At 39.9% G+C, this 20,304-nt stretch overlaps 2 protein-coding genes across 4 annotated transcripts in view; one reads left to right on the top strand and one right to left on the bottom strand.

The window, feature by feature from the left end:
- Yme1l1 (YME1 like 1 ATPase) overlaps positions 1 to 5,552 on the bottom strand; it is a 38,779-nt gene extending 33,227 nt beyond the window's left edge. The window contains exons 1-2 of the mRNA XM_031369183.1: positions 5,205 to 5,552; positions 1,116 to 1,247 (exon numbers count right to left, since the gene is read on the bottom strand). Coding sequence (XP_031225043.1) covers positions 1,116 to 1,247; positions 5,205 to 5,237 — 165 coding nt within the window. The 5' untranslated portion in view covers positions 5,238 to 5,552. The remainder of the gene's footprint in view (positions 1 to 1,115; positions 1,248 to 5,204) is intronic.
- Positions 5,553 to 5,847: 295 nt separating this feature from the next.
- Mastl (microtubule associated serine/threonine kinase like) overlaps positions 5,848 to 20,304 on the top strand; it is a 47,320-nt gene continuing 32,863 nt past the window's right edge. For 2 of the 3 annotated variants that reach the window (XM_031369181.1, XM_031369180.1), the window contains exons 1-5: positions 5,848 to 6,241; positions 11,147 to 11,284; positions 16,332 to 16,471; positions 17,292 to 17,380; positions 19,906 to 20,012. In XM_031369181.1, the coding sequence (XP_031225041.1) occupies positions 6,053 to 6,241; positions 11,147 to 11,284; positions 16,332 to 16,471; positions 17,292 to 17,380; positions 19,906 to 20,012 (663 nt within the window). In that variant the 5' untranslated portion in view covers positions 5,848 to 6,052. Of the gene's footprint in view, positions 6,242 to 11,146; positions 11,285 to 12,468; positions 12,519 to 16,331; positions 16,472 to 17,291; positions 17,381 to 19,905; positions 20,013 to 20,304 lie in introns of those variants that run through there. The other variant, XM_031369182.1, reaches the window with a different exon arrangement.

Raw genomic sequence — 20,304 nt, 5'->3', positions numbered from 1 at the left:
AAAATTTGTAAATTGCCGAATCCTTGCACACTGCACATCACTGACTTCATGATTATAAAAATACTGAAAGTGTAGTTTCCTGGCTTACAGATCTTACTTCCAAGTACTTACGCTCTATTATTTTCTTGTTTTGTTTTTGAATTGGTTGTCTGAGAGAGAGTGCAGGCTGAGACTCCAGCCATGTTATCATCCCCATTTAATCTATCTACAAGGCAGTAGACAATGATGGAATTACTATGCTGCTGACTTCCTTAAGACTTAGGTAATGACTGTCACTAGCCTGAGAATTCTCAGTCCCACTCTTCCCCCAAGGAGCTACTGGCAACTGATGATCACAACTGGCCTATCACTTCCCTAAGGGATATAGCCATACTACGTTAACCATGCTCCAGGAGTAACCTAGTACTCATACAAGACACCCTAGTTAAACTCAGTGGGACACTAACAACCAAGCATGCCAAACCACATACCAACAACAACATGAAAAGGCGGGAGAGGGGATGGGGAGACACTCTTTAAAAGAATTCAGAGAAAGTATGATAAAAATGACAAAACATTATATACAACTATGAAAATGTCAATTTTTAGATTTTATTTTTAATAAGGAAGAAAAGGGACTGGAAAAATTGTTCAACAGGTAAGAGCACTTCTTCTGTTATTACAAAGGACCAGGATTCAGTTCTAGTACTCACGTAGTGGCTTAAAATCATCTGATAACTCTAGTTCCAGGGGATCTGACACCCTAGTTTAACCTCCATGGACACCAGAATGTTACACAGATAACATATAGGGAAACATTTATACAAAAAAATAAAAATAACTAAAAAAAAATTAGTATTTTTTATTAAAAAATTGTTATCAACAAGGAGTAATATGGGAGGTATATAGCAGATATATCATGTTTTAAAACAATAACCAAATAAACTAATACTCTTAATATATACAGCAAACAACAAAAGCCAGAATTATCTGGCTAATTACAGAATTACAAAACCAAGTACCTAAAAGCAGAAAGCATTGGTATAAATGCTTAAATGAAAACATTTGACCAAATATATTAAAATTCACCATACCAAAGGCTTTCTCATATAGTTCAGATCTGGATTAACCATTACCTCACTGCTGGGAGCTTCATGCTCAGGAACTGTATCTCGATGCTGTTTTAGAGAAACAGGTGTATTGACAGAAACAGATATATTTTTTGGCGAATGAAAGGCATTGATAAGATGACTGAGAGGAACTGTAACCTAGGAAAAAAACAGAAGTTCAAATTAAGCAGTCTATTTTTAAAAAAGGAAAATAAAACAACAGAAAAAATCTCTTTTTTTCCTACTCAGAATTTAGACCTGTTAAAAGTTAAAAAAAAAAAAAAAAAACACCAGATATCAAAATTATGGATAGGCTGGGATATAGCTCCATGCTCACACACATGATCAGCGTAAATGATGATCTCTGTTCTGAGCTCCAGCACCACATACACAAGCACATACACATACAAAAATTGTCCATATTCATCTACTGCTGACAGGAAGAAAATTGGTTTGTTCTTTCATGATACTACCTTGGATATATTAGAATCCAGGCATGGTGGTACACACTTTTTATTACAGCAATGGGGAGGAAGACAAGGCAAATCTCTGAATTCAATGCTAGCTTGGTCTACATAGAGTTCAAGGCCAGCCAGGAGGACTACACACTGACTCTGCCACAAAAATTAATTAACTTGAAACACACATACTTTCATTCTCTAAAGTCTACTTTCTAGGAATTTATTCTAAGGAAGTAATTTGACAAATGCACACTAATAAGACAATTTTTTTCACGCCGGGCGGTGGTGGCACACACCTTTAATCCCAGCACTTGGGAGGCAGAGGCAGGGGGATTTCGGAGTTCGAGGCCAGCCTGGTCTATAGAGTGAGTTCCAGGACAGCCAGGGCTACACAGAGAAACCCTGTCTTGAAAAACCAAAAAAAAAAAAAAGAATTTTTTTCAACATAAATTTAAAACAAATAGAAAGCTGGAGAAAATGACTATTAGGGAAGCAGCAAAATAAACGGCACTTCCACAGAAAGGCTTCACAAACATTAAAAGCAAAAATTCACACCAAGAATTTTCTAATTTTGGAATTTCCTTATTGCCACCATCTTGCTCTAAATCCCACTACCTAACCTGTTCCTGCCCTTACCCAGCTGTAACACACTACCAGCAAGAGATACAAGTAATGATCAGGAAAGTCTGCTACATCATATTTCTGCTTAAAATCTAACACCTGTAGAACTTGAAAATCTTCTACAGTTTGGTTTTTATATTACTTCACTTCATAACATGCCCCTTCATTCCCTGTGTTAGAAATGGCTTAAAGAACACATGAAAACACTTTACTTACATTTACCAGTCTATAAGAACATGTGAAAAGAAGTACATAGGGCAAGCCCTGGAAAGAACACCCAGTGGAGGGCACCCTCTATGGAGTTATGATGTAAAACCCTTCTTCACAGGAATTCACCACCCAGCAACTCAGACAATTACTGCCTCCAGGAAAGGGAATTACAGTATGATGAAATTATCTGTTCTGATAGTCCCATTCCAGGACTATTCGCAGTTACCTCGTTAGGACAAACACAAATGTAATCCATGGAGCTTATGAAAAAATAAGCTTCATAACTTAATTCTAAGAATATAACAGAAGCTTGGCACAAAGGAGACTACAAAAATTAAATAAGTATTTCTTTTGTCGTAGCATATTATCCAACTAAAAGATTCATGTGGCAAGGATTTTTTTCTACTTTAGTATTCAATGTTGCATCCCAACATAAGTGTGAATACAGAGAATGCTAAACAGGCATTTTTGTTGAGTGAATAAAATAATGGGCTCTGATTATAAACCAAGTCTAATAATTTAACTACTTCAATCCCTGACATTAAAATTGGCCAGTGTCATACTTCTTGCTGTGATCTGAAGGCAGAGTCCCTTTAAGATTCATGCTTAAATCAGTTTCCATTATAGCAGCAGTGTTGGTGAGAGGTGATTAGCTAGGAAGGATAGCACACAGCACCACCGCAAGCCAGCTGCTCCGTGCTCCATAGGATTGTACAGACCCACAGCAATCAGAGTGAGTCTCGCTCTCGTTCCTTTGCTCTTCTGCCATGTCATGTTGTCTACCTCATGATGGCATACTTTTCATCATGCTTTCTTCATATAAATTAACACTGTATCAACAGTCTCTATCAGACTTTTTAATTACTAAAACTTCCCCAGACACTATCATCTTAGAAAACAGTATTTTCCTCTATCAAGCTGACCAACACAGAAATATCACTTTCTACCATCTCCCACACTTACACTGAGTGAAATTCTATTACTTCTTTTCTACTTTAATTTTTCTGAGACAGGTTGGCTGCCAATTCCTAATCCTCTTGTCCCTCCCACCAAGTCTGGAATTAGAGATGCCACACTAGAAATAGCGATTTCTTTTCTATAATTACTGAATGTCTTTCCTGTGTCAGGGCAACAGCATCCTTAAATCTAGAACACTTATACTTTTGCCCTATCACATTCTCCACACAACAAGAAGCCAGAGCAAGTCTCCAAATGAAAACCTGGTCATGGAAATCAAATGGATCGAACTCCCTAACTGCCTGAAGGCTTCTCCAACCTCATCTCTGACACTGCTCCCTTTAATCTTCTGTTCTTGCCACATGGGCCTGACTTTTGTTCCTCACAGGATTTTTTTATTTATACTTTTCTGTCTGCCTGAAACTCCTGTTTATTGTTCATCTGTACTTCCAATGAGTAGGAGAAATCCACATATGCTTTGCTCTTTTGCTGCCTAAGTAGCAGCTAAGCAATCTCCTTCTCCATTAGTACGCCAATACCACAGGAACACACAAAAAAAGGCAGGTAGTAAGAATTAAAGAACATTGTGGGAGGCGGTGGTGGGGGTGGGGGAGTCTTTTGAGACAAGTCTCACTATGTAACATCTCCAGACTCTCTGCCTGCCTCAGCCTCCAAAGTAATAATCATAGTCTCAAGGCAAGAAGTTGACAGCGCATCTGGTGTGATGGTGGTGGGAGCCATGATTCCAACACTTCAGAGGACTTCAGCCTGGACATAGTGAGGACCAGGGCAGCAAAGACAGACAGTGAAACCTTGCCTCAAAAAATAAAATATAGGGGCTGGTAAGAAGGCTCAGTGGGTAAGAGCACTGATTGCTCTTCCGAAGGTCCTAAGTTCAGATCCCAGCGACTACATGGTGGCTTACAACCACCCATAACGAGATCTGATGCCCTTCTGGAGTGTCTGAAGACAGCTACAGTGAATTGCGCTGAAACAGAGCGAGCTGGGCTGGCAGAGGTCCTGAGTTCAATTCCCAGCGGCCACACACATGATGGCTCAGTGCCATCTGTACAGCTACAGTGTACTCATACACATAAAATAAATAAAAATAAAAAATCTTAAAAAATAAAATAAAATAGTTAATTAAACATTGTTATCACCCTCCACCCCAAAAAGAAAACAAATTTTAATGGAAACAAGAAAAAAAACTAACACAATTTGGGCCCTGATTTAAAAAAATACAAAATTTAAACAATGTTTAATTTTTTTTTCTTTTTTGGTTTTTTTGAGACAGGGTTTCTCTGTATAGCCTTGGCTGTTCTGGAACTCACCCTGTAGACCAGGCTGGCCTCAAAGTCAGAAATCTGCCTGCCTCTGCCTCCCAAGTGCTGGGACTAAAGGCGTGCACAACCACCACCTGGCCAATTTTTAAAATTTAATAGCAAGAAACTAATAGTTCAAAAATGCGCACAAGTTAATTCTGGCCAGAAAGAAAGAAACTGTGATGCTTCAAATTATTAGAACTAAATTCGGCTTGAAAGGAAAAACGGATGCTCAGAAATAGATGGATGGAAAGAACACTGCCTTCTTACCTCTCTCACAGACTTCACAAATCCTTATCTCAGACTGTCCAACCCTAAAACATTCCTGAATTCTCAACAGAAATTCTGTGCAAACCACTGGATAAGCTATGTGATGTCCACCACGGTAAGTGTCAGCATTGTCCCCAGATCAACTTTTCAGTCCGCGACTCACACTGGGCTCGTCGCTTCCCTCACTAATTTGCTTCAGAAACACCGATTCTACTACCGCATTCGGAAAACAGTCGCAAAAGGGCCGCAGAAAAACGCCTGATTGCTGGGCTTACCTGAGGCTGCACAGTGCTCGACAGGGAGAACATCTCTGGGCCCTCGGGACCTTACCCGTCAGCCGGAACTTCTTCCTGTCTTCAGCTCAGAGGAAAGGGCTGAGCCCTTTTATTTTCTCTTTATTTCCCTTCGCTTTTCTCCCAGTTTCTCCCTTACTCCTCCCAGAAACAAAAATGGCTTCCGCTCCCGACAGCTGGCTACGACGACATCTGCCCCGGAAGACCAGAGGCTACGGAATCAGTACTTCCGGAGCAAATGACTGCCTCCACGTTCACCAGCCCATACCCCACCCCACCCCCGTCAGCGCTCCGCCTCTTCCGGGTACGATTTCACTTTGGGGTTGTTTTATGAGGTTCGTTTTTTTCCACCCCCAACAATAAACTGGATGTTCTTCTAGTCGCTCCTCATCTGTTCCTGAATTCAGTACGAGGTCAAACGCGATCCCCGCTCACCCAGGTTCTCCACATTCCGTGACTTCGCTAGCTTCCACACATCATCCCTAGCCATTGCTTTATTTAACAGTCGGCCTGGCTTCTAGCTCACGCAGAGGAAGGGAGAATTGCAGGTCTTGACTGGGGGCTCGGAAGGACCCCCACCAGACTAGATCTGCATTAAAGTCTTAGTAGTCCCCTTGCTCGTTGGCCAGCCAATGCACGGCCTCGTCACAAAAACAGCCTGGGTACCCGCAGCCGAGCCCCGCCCAGCAGCGCCACCGGCCCCACCCACCGATGCCGGCTTAAAGTGAGCCGGCAGAGCGCAAGCGCGCGGTGACGTCACGGGAGGCGTCGGGCGTGGGCGAAACCTTTTGAATCTGGTTGGCGGGAGTTGCTGCTGCCTTGCGAGTGGTATGGCAATGGAGTCCGCCTCGGGAAGCGAGGAGAATGGAGGAGGTGCGGCGATAGAGGGGTGCGTGAATAGGATCCCGGTACCAAGACCACCCTCCATTGAGGAATTCACCATAGTGAAGCCCATTAGCCGTGGTGCATTCGGGAAAGTGTACCTGGGACAGAAAAGCGGCAAGTTGTACGCAGTGAAGGTAGGCAATCTAGAAGTGAGAAGGTCTTAAATGGTCCTCCCTCACGGACTTCCTATTTCGTGGTTGATCAAACTCTGGGGCTGCTGGACCACTAGCCTGGAATGCTCGGCTTACAGAAGTCTGCACAGTCCTGCTTGTTGACTGTTGGCGTTTGGGCAGACTGCAGTAAGCAGGTGTCTGTCCTTTCCCTTGCCCTGCCCTTCTCAGTATCCTGAGAATCATTACCCAGTGAAAATAGCAAAACTTACCCAACTGTGTCCTGGCTAGTGTTAACAAATGAGAAAACTGCGGCTGAAGGCAGAGACTTGAAGCCACAGCCATGAGTCCTGTTTCAAATCAAAAAGGCCTTAAGTACTTGTTGGTTATGTTTTCCTTGTTTGACATACATGATAGCCGAAATCTTGATATCACAAGATTTTGGTTTGTAGACACTGATTTCAAATCCCATTCTTACCAAAAAGAAGCTGCATTATATTCGAATTTTCTGTGACGAAATTTATATTGTGAAAATTTTTAATTGTAGTATTGTTTATTTAATGTATCACCTGGATTTTGGGGTTGTTTTGCTTTTTTTAGTAACTTGATCTCCACCTGGATTAAGTTTGATACTTTGATTACGTTTGTAATAGTCACTTTCCAATGATGTTTTAATTCTAATTCTTTGATAATAGATTACCAAGCAAGAGCAAGTGATGTAAAACTAAAAACTCATTAAACCTCATTTTTGCTTTCCAAGATTTCCATAGTGATATGTAAGCTGTAAGTTCATTTATAGAGCAAGTAGAAAGTGTCCTAAATCAAGCGTTTTTTATCTATATGTGATCGTAAAAACAGTGAGTGTTCACTTAAAATTGTTCTTTCCACCCTCGCTTCTCATACTCCCGAAGTTTCCGATTACTTCCTTCGTAGTAAAGAGTGAAAACGTCAACGGAGGCTATTGACCGGTTCAAGTTCCTGGTACACAGTGCGTGGAGAATCGCACACAGGATGCACAGCCCCTTTACCTGACCCTAAATGACCCTCCTGCTTTGCTTCTTTCCCTTTAATAGTACCAATGTCACCTCTACCTTTCAGGCTAGAAACTTGAACTGCTCTTATATTTCATCCATGCACCACATACTCTTTGACTGTTCCTATTCTCCCTCTGGAAAACATTCTTTTGTTTGTTTTTTGTTTTGTTTTTTGCTTTTTTCATTCACAAGTGACTAAGTTCAGGCTCTGATTTCTCCCTACTTACTTGTTCATAAAAGCATAGTTCAGTGATGCTTTTAGTAAATTAAATAGCATTAATTTAGTAAATTAATAGTATTAAAACCAGTTTTAAGGAATAGTTCCATAGCCCAATAAATGACCCTTTTCCTATTCACAGTACCTCTTCCCTTAATATATCAGCAGGTAACTACTAACCCTCCTCTCTCTTTCACAATTCCATATGATATAGCTGAGCATGACTAGCCTTAAACTACTGATACTTCTGGCTCCATCTCCTAAGTGCAGAGATTACAGGCATGTACAAATATGCCCTATGCACCAACTCACCTTCTGTCTCTGCAAGGTTGCCTTTTCTGGACATTTCACATAAATGGAATCATACAATGTATGGTCTTTGGTGTGGTCGTCGTCTTTTTCTTCTCCTCTTCCTCCTCCGCTTCCTCCTCCTCCTCCTCCTCCTCCTCCTCCTCCTTCATTTGCCTGGTGGTTTGAGTTTCATCAAGCCTTAATTTCTATACTTAGTTCGTTGGAATATTCTCCTAACTAGAATCATTAACTTTTAATCCATTCTTTAGGGTGCAGTTTGCAGGACAAAATTCAGAGTTCTTAAAAAGTCAGTCATATTCCCAATTTTCAGTCCTTGATTTCTACTTTATCTTCCACATAACCTATGTTAATGAAACATCCAGGCAGCTAACTGGTCCCTCAAAGCCATGACTTATTTTCACACCTCAGGATTTAAGTTTATTCTGGTTCTTTCTTAACTGTTTTCCACCTTTCTCTGCTTTTCAGCCATTGTTTTGTTTTGAAGTTTACCTAATTCCCTGGAAACCTTCTCTGGTCTTCCAAACTCAACTCATTGAAATTGTTACTTTATATGTTACCAAGATATTTGTTTTTCCTTCTCTAACACCTCAAGCAATCATTAATTGTTGATATGAAAACACCAATTAATCTCTCCTGTAAATATTTTGGATACCTTGGCATGGTACCACCTCATAAGCTTCATAGAGCTTGGGCCAGTGAGATGACAGGTAGAATCATGTTGTTGGCTTGACTTGTTAATCTCTCTTCGCTGCTGGGAAAGAGACCTAGAGCCTTACCACTCTTAGGTCAGTGGTCTACCACTGATCTACATCCCCAGCCTTTCCCTTGGTTTTCTTAAGGAAAGGAGGTAAAGCTAAAATGTGTCATGTTAAATACATGACATTTATTTTATTTCATTTTATTAAATACTTTTATGAGTGCCTTTTTCTTATAGTAGTAATAAGCATTCTAGTATTTTTTTATTGGTTCTTTATGAGTTTCTCATCATGCACTCCAATCCCATATTCCTCTCCCCATCCCTTTACACCCACCCTCCAAAAGAAAACAAACAAACAAACAAAATCTCATTGTGGAAGCTGTAGCGTATCCCACAGTATACTCTTCTTCCACACTTCTTTACTTGCAAATGTTCATTTCAAGGCCTCTGGCTTGCTACACTATCAATACTGGATCTTCACCAGTACCCCTCTTGGATATACTATTGTTGCCCTGTGTCATGGTAATCCTGCAGCTTTGAATATGTAAGACCAGTTCCTTCACATGCTACAGCAGTTCATAGGTGGGGTGGATGTTGGGGTGAGCCAAATCAAAATCCAAATTTGGGTAGTAGCTTAGCTGGTTAGCCCAGCAGCTCTCCCACACCCATGCCAACAGGGCAGACTCTCCAGCACTGCCCCAGGTAGTGGATAGCTCAACCAATGCCCAGACTGGCAAGAAAACAAAGCCCACTCTCTCACTCTCATGCCTTCTGGGCTGGCTACCCTCCCTACACCACCAGGGCCAGCTCTGTTGTACTACCCAAGGCTCTCATGGCCTTGGGACCAGCTCTCCTGCTTGTTGTAGGTGACAAGAGGTGAGGGGAAGGATCCCAGTATTTTTTTTTTAATATATTTTCACTAATTCTTTGAAAATTATATAATCCCAGTGTTACTATGTCACTTAATGCTCCAATTTTAGCATATAGTTTTGTTTCTAAGCCAGTTTCCCTTGAAACTTAAAAGGTGTAATTTGACCAGATATATTGGCACACACCTATACTCCCAACACTTGTGAGGTGAATGTGATAGAATTGGGAATCAAGGACAGCCTCAGATACATAAGGATGGGGATATATTTCAGATTTTTCTGTAAGGCAGAATTTGATTTGTGGGGTTTTTTTTAAGATTAGAATCTTGTTCTGTGGTCCAGGCTTGCCTCAGCCTCCCAAATGCTGATATTACAGTCTTGTGCCAGAATGACCAGTTCTCGTTATTCATGAAATAAACAGACTTTCAACCTTAAAAATGGGGTAGATTTCTTTATGTATATGAGCATTTGGGCTGACTATATATATGTGCACCATGTGTACGTCTGGTACACTAGGAGGCTCTAAAAGGATGTTGGATTCCCTGGAACTAGAGTTACAAATGGTTGTGAGATACCATATGGGTTCTGGGAACTAAATTCAGGTCTACTATAAGAGCAACAAGTTAATTTAAGCATTCAGCAGTCTGAATCAAGCCCCCAACATTTTTCCTCTATTCCCTTCTATCAAAGAGTAATCATATGTATGTGAGTGTGTGTCACATGTATGGAGGTCAAGGTGTTTAGATCTCTTGGAACAGGAGTCATGGACAGGTGTTAGCCTCCTAATGTGGATGCTTAGAAGAACTTGGATCTTGGCAGAGTAATACACACTCTTAACCACTGAACCGTCTTTCCAGCCCCTGACATTTTTACTCTGTTTCTAAGAATGAGAGGCTAAAATATATATGTGTATGTTTACATGTAAACATATATTGGTATTCATTTAACTAGCTAACTGTTGTGGGACTATTTAAAAAATGAATCCACCCCACAAACTCTCTTTCCCTCCGGGCCATGTTCTTGAGCTGGTATTGTCTGGCTCTTATTATTCTCTCCCAGCTATTTACAACATCTCGCTCACATGCAACTCACCCCTACAATCATTCATCTAGCTAGCGCCTAAAACCCGGTAGGTAAAGCATGACTCTTAAGGCTTTAATATCCAATCAGGTTTGTAAAAGAGTAAGATCACAATTTACAAGATGCCAATACAATTTCAGAACCAAATAATAAAGACAATATTCTATCCCAATTAATCTATTTTTTTAAAAACCCTTGCTTGGTTGTATAACCTCGCAGGGTCTGACTCCCCCTCATCCTCTGACTTCATGATGAAGATCCTCCTCCTTCCTGCTCCCTGACCCTTCTCCTCCTCCAACTCTAGCTCCACTTCTCTATTCCTGTCCAATCATAGGCCTGTCCCTGCCCTAATGTGATTGGACAGAGAAAATGCTGCAACAGCTAACTGGTTATTGAATGGACTTATTAGGAACATTTTTATCTTTTGACTTTGTTACAATAAAGTTTTCATACAGGCATGCAGACCAGTCAGGTATTAATTCATTTTCTTTTTCAAGTGCATGGTACTTTGCCAAATCCCAGCACAGTGCTTTCTTGAGAATGTTTTTTAACTTGTTTCACCATCTGGAATATTTTTCTGGCAGTTTCCTGATGTTAGTCAGATCTAAATGACATCTGTTTATTTTCTCTTTCTTAGCGTTTTTATGATGTTGACTTTGAAATTTCTGAACACATTTTAATGAGAGTAAATGTGTCTTGTTGTCACGTTATCTATTATAGGTTGTCAAAAAGGCAGACATGATCAATAAAAATATGACTCATCAGGTACAAGCTGAGAGAGATGCCCTGGCTCTGAGCAAAAGCCCTTTTGTTGTGCATCTGTATTACTCACTGCAGTCAGCAAGCAACATCTACTTGGTGAGTAAAGAGCTTTGTACTCTCTGTTGACTCAAAAGTCGCTAAGCCCAGGGACCTAGAGCACAGTATCTGTGCTGACTCAACAGTCGCTGAGCCCAGGGATCTAGAGCACAGTGTCTGTGCTGACTCAACAGTCGCTGAGGCCAGGGACCTAGAGCACAGTGTCTGTGCTGACTCCACAGTCGCTGAGCCCAGGGATCTAGAGCACAGTGTCTGTGCTGACTCAACAGTCTCTGAACCCAGGGATCTAGAGCACAGTGTCTGTGCTGACTCAACAGTCTCTGAACCCAGGGACCTAGAGCACAGTATCTGTGCTGACTCCACAGTCGCTGAGCCCAGGGACCTAGAGCACAGTATCTGTGCTGACTCCACAGTCTCTGAACCCAGGGATCTAGAGCACAGTATTTGTGTTGAGAATATTCGCATATGAATTCCTGCTTATGTGTTTAATGACCTTGACCTTACATGTTGTTTTAATGAGAAAAAGAGCCAATAGGTTGTGGTTATATTTATGTATAGAAGGAGAGGGAAAGAGAGAGTTGGGGGGGGGGGATACATTTTTAAGGAATCTGACCATTAACTGTTAGTAAGTGGCAAATCCAAACTACAAGGTAGACTGTTACTCTAGAGACTGATGAAGGATTAATACTGCCATTTCTACAAGTCATCTGAAAGCAGGCTTCCCTTTACTTTGAGGATTTTAATCATTTCTCCTGTTAACAACTTTCAACTGTTTGTTTGTGATCTATTGACATTATGGAGAATAATGTGCTTTATCAAAGCCTATTAACTTAAAGTATACCTCATTCAAATACTTTAGGTGAATTGTAAAATTGATACTTGTTCTAAGAACTTGCCTGGTAACTGATTATTTAGTCCATTTCCAATCTTTAATAAACCTTCAAGTACATTTAGACTGGTGTTAGGTATGGTACAAAGATCTAATAAGATAGAAATTTTGGAAAGGAAGATGGTTTCATAGCATAGTGCTGAGCCCTTTTTTACTGCACCAAGATGAATTTACAAACAAGGCAATTTTATTTTATTTTTATTTTTTAACAAGCCACAGTTCAGATGAATGGCGAATGGGATACAGTAAGCCCTGCCTCTTTCCTCTGAATGCAGGAGACAACATAGAATTCCAGTATTTGGTGATGAATTTGACCATTCCTTTGGTGATTCTATTGTTAACGAAACTGTCTCAGGTCTTTGTCTGTTCCCTTTCTGAAGTCAGGTGAGTTTCATACTAGGTTGTAATGAACTCCGCTGCTGGAGATGATGCCTGTTGATTCTAGGGAAGTAATTTTGGTGTGAGGATGCACGTTTGGGTATTCACCTCCAAAGCAAAGTTAAAAGCTGTGCAAGAGGGCCCAGGTCTATAATATCAGCACTTAGAAGGCAGAAGAGGAAAGATTACAAGTTCTAGGCTAGCTGGAACTGTATAGAAAGTGGGGGAGAGGGCACCTTCAACTCAAATAGCACTCTGTTCTTTAGGGTGATTCACTATAGAAAATGAATATGAAGTATAAGAGAAATTGATTTCCCTCTTCCAAGCCAGTGTTTGCAACCACTGCTATCCATGACCAAACTAAGATTTGTATTCCTTTTTTTTTAAAGCTTTGGCTTTAGTCCCCAGCACCAAATAAACTGGGTGTGGTAGTATACACATTTAATGCCAGCACTGAGGAGGTGGAGGCTAAAAGATTAGGGGTTTCAGGTTATCCTCAGCTACAAAAGAAGTTTGAGACCATCCTGAAGACAGAAGACCTTGCTTTTGAAAAATGCACTAGGATGGGGGTGGGGGAAAAATGTTAAAGACTACTGTTTGAAATTGGGATAGCTCAGTGGATAAGAGTTCTTGCTGCATACTCATGAGGACCCGAGTTCAAATAAAACTCTTGAGTGTAATCTTTGACACCCCAATAATACCAGTGTCATTGGGTCACAAAGACACAAGATTGCTGAAGCGTGCTGCTCACCAAGCTACCTCCAGATTCAGTGAGACAGACTTTGTCACAGAGAATAAAGACAGTGATGGAATAGTATTCCTAACATCCTCTGCCCCCTATGTACATACATCTATACCACACAACACCAAGAGAAGACTTCTGATACATGAAAATTACAGTGAACTTGGAGTGTCAATCAGGAGATAAGGTTTTATTGGGACCTAATTACATTCTTTTTTGTTTATGTCATCATCGTCTTCTGCATTGTTAGAGTGCCTGAGTGAAACAGTTGTACTAGAATCCCACAAAGCCTAAAGTTTATTATCTGGCTCTTCACAGAATAAAAGCATTCCCTGAATGCTATGTTTAAAGAAGGTAGGAAAGTTGTTACCAGCCTGGACCAGACGTTTCCAGGTTGTTGGGCATCTTGCTCCAGGAGTTAGAGAAATATATAAATAGCCAAGCAACAAATTTTATTCAAAAGCACAGTGGATGGTTAGTTGAACAGGAATAAGCAGACTGAGAAATCTTCTTCAAAGCCCTTGGGTACTGCCTACATCTCCCAGGAGGAAGAGGGGTTGAGTGCTCGGGAAGACTTGAGTTTTCTGTTTGACTGGTAAGCTTAAGTAAACTGTTGTCCACTCTGCATGTCCTTTTCTCTAATGCATCTGATTTTAATTACATAGATGCCCAGTTATGCATAAGCATACGGTCACAATAGAGGTTTTCCCTTAACAGTTCATGCTTAGAATGTGAGTCATCTTGCTACACTAGTGTAGACTGAACAGGCCCACTACCTCTGCTTTCAGAATATGTTTTCAAGATGTGTTTGTCTACATAGAGAGTTAATAATAAGATCTGCTGGGAAGGATGGGTCAAGATGACCCAACTGCTTTGTTTGGAGAAAGAATGTACTTGCAGCTGAATGCAGATGGGGCTGGAGCCAGACATGACCCTGGGTTGGTAAGCTCTGCTTGCCTGCCTCTGCTTAATCCTTTAATTCTTCCTAAGGTCTCCAAATGCTTTTACAGCACTCTGTTTTGCATGTTTGTATGTAAAAATCATGACTATGAATGATTTTACTCCTTGGTATCCAGTAGCTTTCAGTCCTATTACAATAGTAGGTGAGTGGTATGTTTGCTTAACATGGAGCTTTTTGTTTTTACTCTAAAATTACTGTAATAATTAGACAGCTATAATATTTCTTTTGTTTGTTGTTTTGGGCTTCCTGTTTATATGTGGTACTGGGGCCCAAACCCAGGGCCCTACACATGCTAGGGAAGAATCCTGCCACTGAGCTATATCCCCAGTTCTATTTTCATTCATTCTAGACATTTAATAATAGACAACGTCTTACCTATCATATCTAACTTCATTATTGGTTTAGATTCTTAGATCTTGTTGCTCAAAATGTGGTCCATAAACAAACAATGTCAATACTACCTAGGACTTTATTAGAGATCCAGAGGCCTGAAGATATAACTCAGTGGTCCTGTGCTCATCTAATGTCCACAAAGGCCTGGGTTTTGGAGGATGGAGGGCAACTCAAAAAGACTTAGAGTCCTCTCTGGGTGTCTCTGCTGGGAGCTAGCACTGAAAAGGAGAGCATCACTTTGATACTTCTGCCCAATATTCATAACATGGAATAATGAGGAAATAACCGAAAACCTCAAATTAAAAAGCTTCTTCCTGTAAATAAACCTGTTTTTTTCAACATTGTATTATGAAAGGTACACATATACAAACACTGGACATAGGCTCCAGATTAGAGAAATCGAGAAATATAACAAAAAACTTGTTTTATGGTCTTGTAAATGGTGACTGGGGAGGAGAGCTATAAAGAACAATATTGAGATAGTCATAGAAATCTAAATATATACTACATGTTAGAATCTTATTGTTCTGTACTTGCAGAAGGCTGCCTTATCAGCAATTCAGGTTAAGTTTAATGGCAGTCAGGTGTCACAGAACAAGCCCACAGTCTTAGCCCTTGAGAGGTAAAAGCAGGAGGATTTCAAGTCCTAGGCCAGCCCAGGGGTAAAGCAGAATACCCTGTCTTGAAACAAAACAAAAATTCAGGGTAACAGTCCATTAACTTTTATTATCAAATTAGTCAGCAAAAAATATAACACTAGTCAGGTGTGGTGTGTGCCTGTGATTACAACAATAAAAAAGCCAAGGCAAGAGGGTCTGTGGGACCCAGGAGTTCAAGACTAACCTGAACAACATATTTATTAGAGTGTAGATGTTAATATGTGTCTTAGGATTTCTCATGTTGTAATAAAACACCAAAATAAGCAAAAGCAACTAGGGGAGGAAAAGGTTTGGGGCTTACATGTCCTGAGTTACACATCCGCTGAAGAAAGCTGGAGCCTGGAGCTAGGAGCTGATGCAGGGGCCATGGAGGGGATCTGCTTACTGGCTTGCTCCTCGCGGCTTACATGTCCTGAGTTACATATCTGCTGAAGAAAGCTGGAGCCTGGAGCTAGGAGCTGATGCAGGGGCCATGGAGGGGATCTGCTTACTGGCTTCCTCCTCATGGTTTGCTCATCTTGCTTTCTTATAGAACTCAGGATCTCTAGCCCAGGAATGGCAGCACCTACAATGTGCTGGGCCCTCCCCCCATCAATCACTAAGAAAATGCACTATTGGCTTATGGAGGCATTTTCTCAAATGAGGTTACCTTCTTTCAGATGACTCTAGCTTATGTCAAGTTGACATAAAAACTAGCCAGGACAATTCATAATACTAACATTAAATATGTGTGTGGAGAAGAAACCAGATCTGGCCCATGCTAAAAATTTGTGAACTGAACTGTTGGCAAGTAGGAAGTAATTCTAATAGTCTTAGAACTTTTATGTAACTGACCAGTTTAATTTTTTACCAGAAAAATAGTAAGAAACCCAGATTAATGGTGTATGCCTATAATCCCAGTAATTAGAAAGCTGGGGCAGAAAATATTTTTTGTTATCACTCAGGTGCATGAATGATAACAAAAATAAAAATAACTTTTATTGTGTAACTATTCTAAACAAAATAAAACTATAATGCCTACATACTATATATTTCAAAAATATTTTTAAATTCTCTTTTGATAGATAATGGAATATCTTATTGGTGGAGATGTCAAGTCTCTCCTACATATATATGGTTATTTTGATGAAGAGATGGCTATAAAATATACTTGTGAAGTAGCATTGGCTTTAGACTACCTGCACAGACATGGAATCATCCATAGGTAAGACTGACTTTCCCATACAATATTACTTAAAGAGGATGTGCTTGAGTCTTTAATATATGCAGAAACTACTTGCTTACATACAAGACATGCCTAGTTTACTTATAGCACAGTTGTAATATGTACTTAGAGACTGCATTAGCTCTTATTTAATCTCCCTGTATTTTGTTAAGTGTTGCTTCAAACATAATTCTTCGAACATGACACTTTAGTTAAAGATTATTAATCTCTTTCCACTCCCATACCACCATGCAACAGTTACAGAGTTTGTGGTCCCAGCTGACATGCTTACCTTTCGTCTGTTCAGAGAAATGTTAAGTGGCTCTGTTCTGTTAAAGCTTAAATCATGCCTTGCTTTAAAGAGGCAGATATAAATTTGTACTGGCAGAAAGATGAAATATCCAAAAATAATCCCAGACAAAATCTAGTATTGAAACACACTTTTTTTTTTTGTTTTGTTTTTTTTTTTTTTTTTTTTTTTTTTTTTTTTTTTTTTTTTTTTGGTTTTTCAAGACAGAGTTTCTCTGTATAGCCCTGGCTATCCTGAAACTCACTCTGTAGACCAGGCTGGCCTCGAACTCAGAAATCCAACTGCCTCTGCCTCCCAAATGCTAGGATTAAAGGCGTGCGCCACCACTGCCCGACAAATTTTTGTAGATTTTAATATGTAACAGATATTTCTGAGAGCTGTTTTCTTTACATTTATTTTAAAGGAAATAACTACAGTTGTCTCTTGTAATTCCTCCCACTCCACCTAGTATTTTAACATCAAAATTACTTTTCTCAGTATCTGTTTGGGTTTTTTTTTATATATATTCAGGGATTTGAAACCAGACAATATGCTTATTTCCAATGAGGGTCATATTAAGCTGACAGATTTTGGCCTTTCCAAAGTTACTCTGAATAGAGGTAAGAATGATAGTAGGTAAGTGACTTTTTAAAAACCCAACAAACTTTGAGACTTTTCCATTAGCTTCTTTTTAATTATACTAGATAAAATGTGATGGCTATTTGTTCTGAGATAGACTAGAAGTGAATGTGTGATGTTGGTTTTGTCCCATTAAAAGGAAGTTTGGGGTATGTTGGCATAATGTTTGCTTAAAATGATCCAATCTTTGAACAAAAAAGAGAAGAGGAGGAAGAAGAAGAAACAAATAAAAGGATCATTCTTGGGTCTTCAAAGGTCCTTAAAATTCCTTAGATACTTAAAAATGGAACTGGCAGCCACGGTTCTCTTTATCTATGCTGAAACGGGATGGATATTTAAGCATGAAGTGGCTAAACTACAATATAATCCAGAGCTGATTCCTAAAACATTTATGTAGATACATCTTGCCACCACCAAGATCTTGATAAATACAATTTGTTCCTGTATGTATAGAATTAAGTTCATTTCTGAGTAGGAATTTTAAAAATTCAACAAAGTAACCATCTCACACTATTTTTCTTTTTTTTTTTTCTTTTTTTTTCTTGTTTTTTAGTTTTTTGAGATAGGATTTCTCTTTATAGCCCTGGCTATCCTGGAACTCACTCTGTAGATCAGGCTGGCCTTGAACTCAGAAATCCACCTGCCTCTGCCTCCCAAGTGCTGGGATTAATGGCATGCGCCACCAGTGCCCAGCACATCTCACACTATTAATACCACAAAGGAATACTGCCCTGTGAACAAAAAAAAAAAAAGCACAGCTTTTCTAAAGAGATTTTATATTGGCTTAATGCTGTCAAAAGGAAATTTGTATATTTAAGAAGACAAAATATTTTAATTCTCTGATTTTTATGGTTTTTTGTGAGGGGGAAGAAGGTAGAGTAACACAGGGTTTTTGTAGCCTTGGTTGTCTTCAAACTTGTTATTTAGCCGAAAATATCCATGAACTCTTGCCTGTCTACCCTGTCACCCCATGTCCAATGATCCCCTTCCTCTTCCCAATTAGTCCTTCTGTTGCTTTCATATCTTTTGTGTTTTCTTAAATGCCCAGTTAGTTATAGTAGGGTCATTTACTAGAGTGTGTGCCCTTAACAGTGGCTACCTCAGAGAAAGAACTGTCGTCTCCTCTCCCCAGAAACCATTAACTACATATCGATCCTCAGGAAAGAGAGACCTGATTAACACCTCCTCACCCCATGGCATCATATGGGTGCGCCTAGTCTTATGTAGGCCTTGGTCAGGTGATCACAGTTGGCTTCAATTTAAGAATACTATAGTCATTCCTGTGTGTCAAAACTCCACACCAATCTCACCCCACTTGCCAGCTGTAGTATGAATTGTGCCCCTTCATGCTGGGCATTCAACAGTCACTTATTTTTATTACTTTGGGTATGAGCATCTGTACTTACTGAGCACACTACAAAAATAAACTGCTCTAGCCAGAACCAACAGCAACAATGATCTGTAGCTATAAACATAATTATTTTGAAGGTGATTTGATGGGTACAGCATATCCATTTGTCAAAATAATAGTAGTAGGGACTTCCCCCACTCCAGGACCTAATACATCCCCACCCATAAATTTTTGACTGAGATTAGAGTTTCAGACAAGGATTCCCTCCATCAGAGCAAGACTTAAATCCACTGAGAGACTAGTCACCCACATAACACACTTACTACTATTGCTTCAGTGGGCATGTTTGCCTGTAGCCTAGCAGCAGTAAGCATTTACAGCTCGATAAAACCGTTACTGGTCGCTGGGTGGTGGTGGTGCGCGCCTTTAATCCCAGCACTTGGGAGGCAGAGGCAGGCGGATTTCTGAATTCGAGGCCAGTCTGGTCTACAGAGTGAGTTCCAGGACAGCCAGGGCTACACAGAGAAACCCTGTCTCAAAAAAAAAAAAAAAAAAAAAAACTGTTACTGCTCATCCCCATCCCTCCCTGGCAGTCCCCTAGCATCCTCTGGTACTGACATCTAGCCAGCGGGAATGAAACTCTTAGCTATATTCCATGGTGGCGTGCATCTCTATATCTTACAACGAGAGAGAGTGGTTTGCTCAGCAGTAAGCCATACAGTCTCATTTTGGTGAATAGTCAACGGCAGTGACAATTGCTTGTTCTGAGATAACTGATAATTAGTAAGCAAGTGTTTCCTGAAAAGCTGATAGATAGCATTCTGGATTATTTTACTGTATTCAACCTATTCTACAAGACTGTTCTAGAAAACTTTTTTTTTCCAGTCCTGAGACTTGAACCCTGGGCCTTATGCATGCTGTGCTGGGCAAGACACTCTACCATTGAGCTATATCTCTATTTCTCAAAATTTTAATAATTTCAATTAGTTAGTTACTTATAAATGTTGCCTCTGCATGTATGTATCCTATGCCAGCCAATTCTGTAGGTACAGTTTCTAATGTAAAAAGACAAAGTTCAGAACATGTGATTATTTATATACTCAATAATAAGCAAAGGTTTTAAATATATTCATATATTTTCATTTGCATGTACAGACATCAATATGATGGATATTCTCACAACACCATCAATGTCTAAACCTAAGCAAGATTATTCAAGAACTCCAGGACAAGTCTTATCTCTCATCAGTTCTTTGGGATTTGTAAGTACTTCATAAGGCAAACTCATAAAATACCTTTACATGATTATCACTTAAAATTTTAAAGCCTGCTTTAAAACAAAAATAGGATGGGTGTGAGTACAGGCATGACATGACATGACTTTTGGCAGTTTTTTTTATTCAAGTGGTAGAGCATCTATCTGCTGTATCCATCTGAGGATGAAGCTCTTAGTAATTGTGTTTAATTTTTGCTTTTAGTATTTTTTCTTTTGTAAGGAAAAATTAAAGCTTTAAACCTGTGCTGACTAGGAAGAAAAGTTATGGGCCTAAGAAT

This window comes from Mastomys coucha, unplaced genomic scaffold (assembly GCF_008632895.1).
Source record: "Mastomys coucha isolate ucsf_1 unplaced genomic scaffold, UCSF_Mcou_1 pScaffold15, whole genome shotgun sequence".
Classification (NCBI taxonomy): domain Eukaryota; kingdom Metazoa; phylum Chordata; class Mammalia; order Rodentia; family Muridae; genus Mastomys; species Mastomys coucha.
The sequence above is the reverse complement of the archived record's forward strand: the minus strand, read 5'-3'. Positions and strand labels throughout refer to the sequence as shown.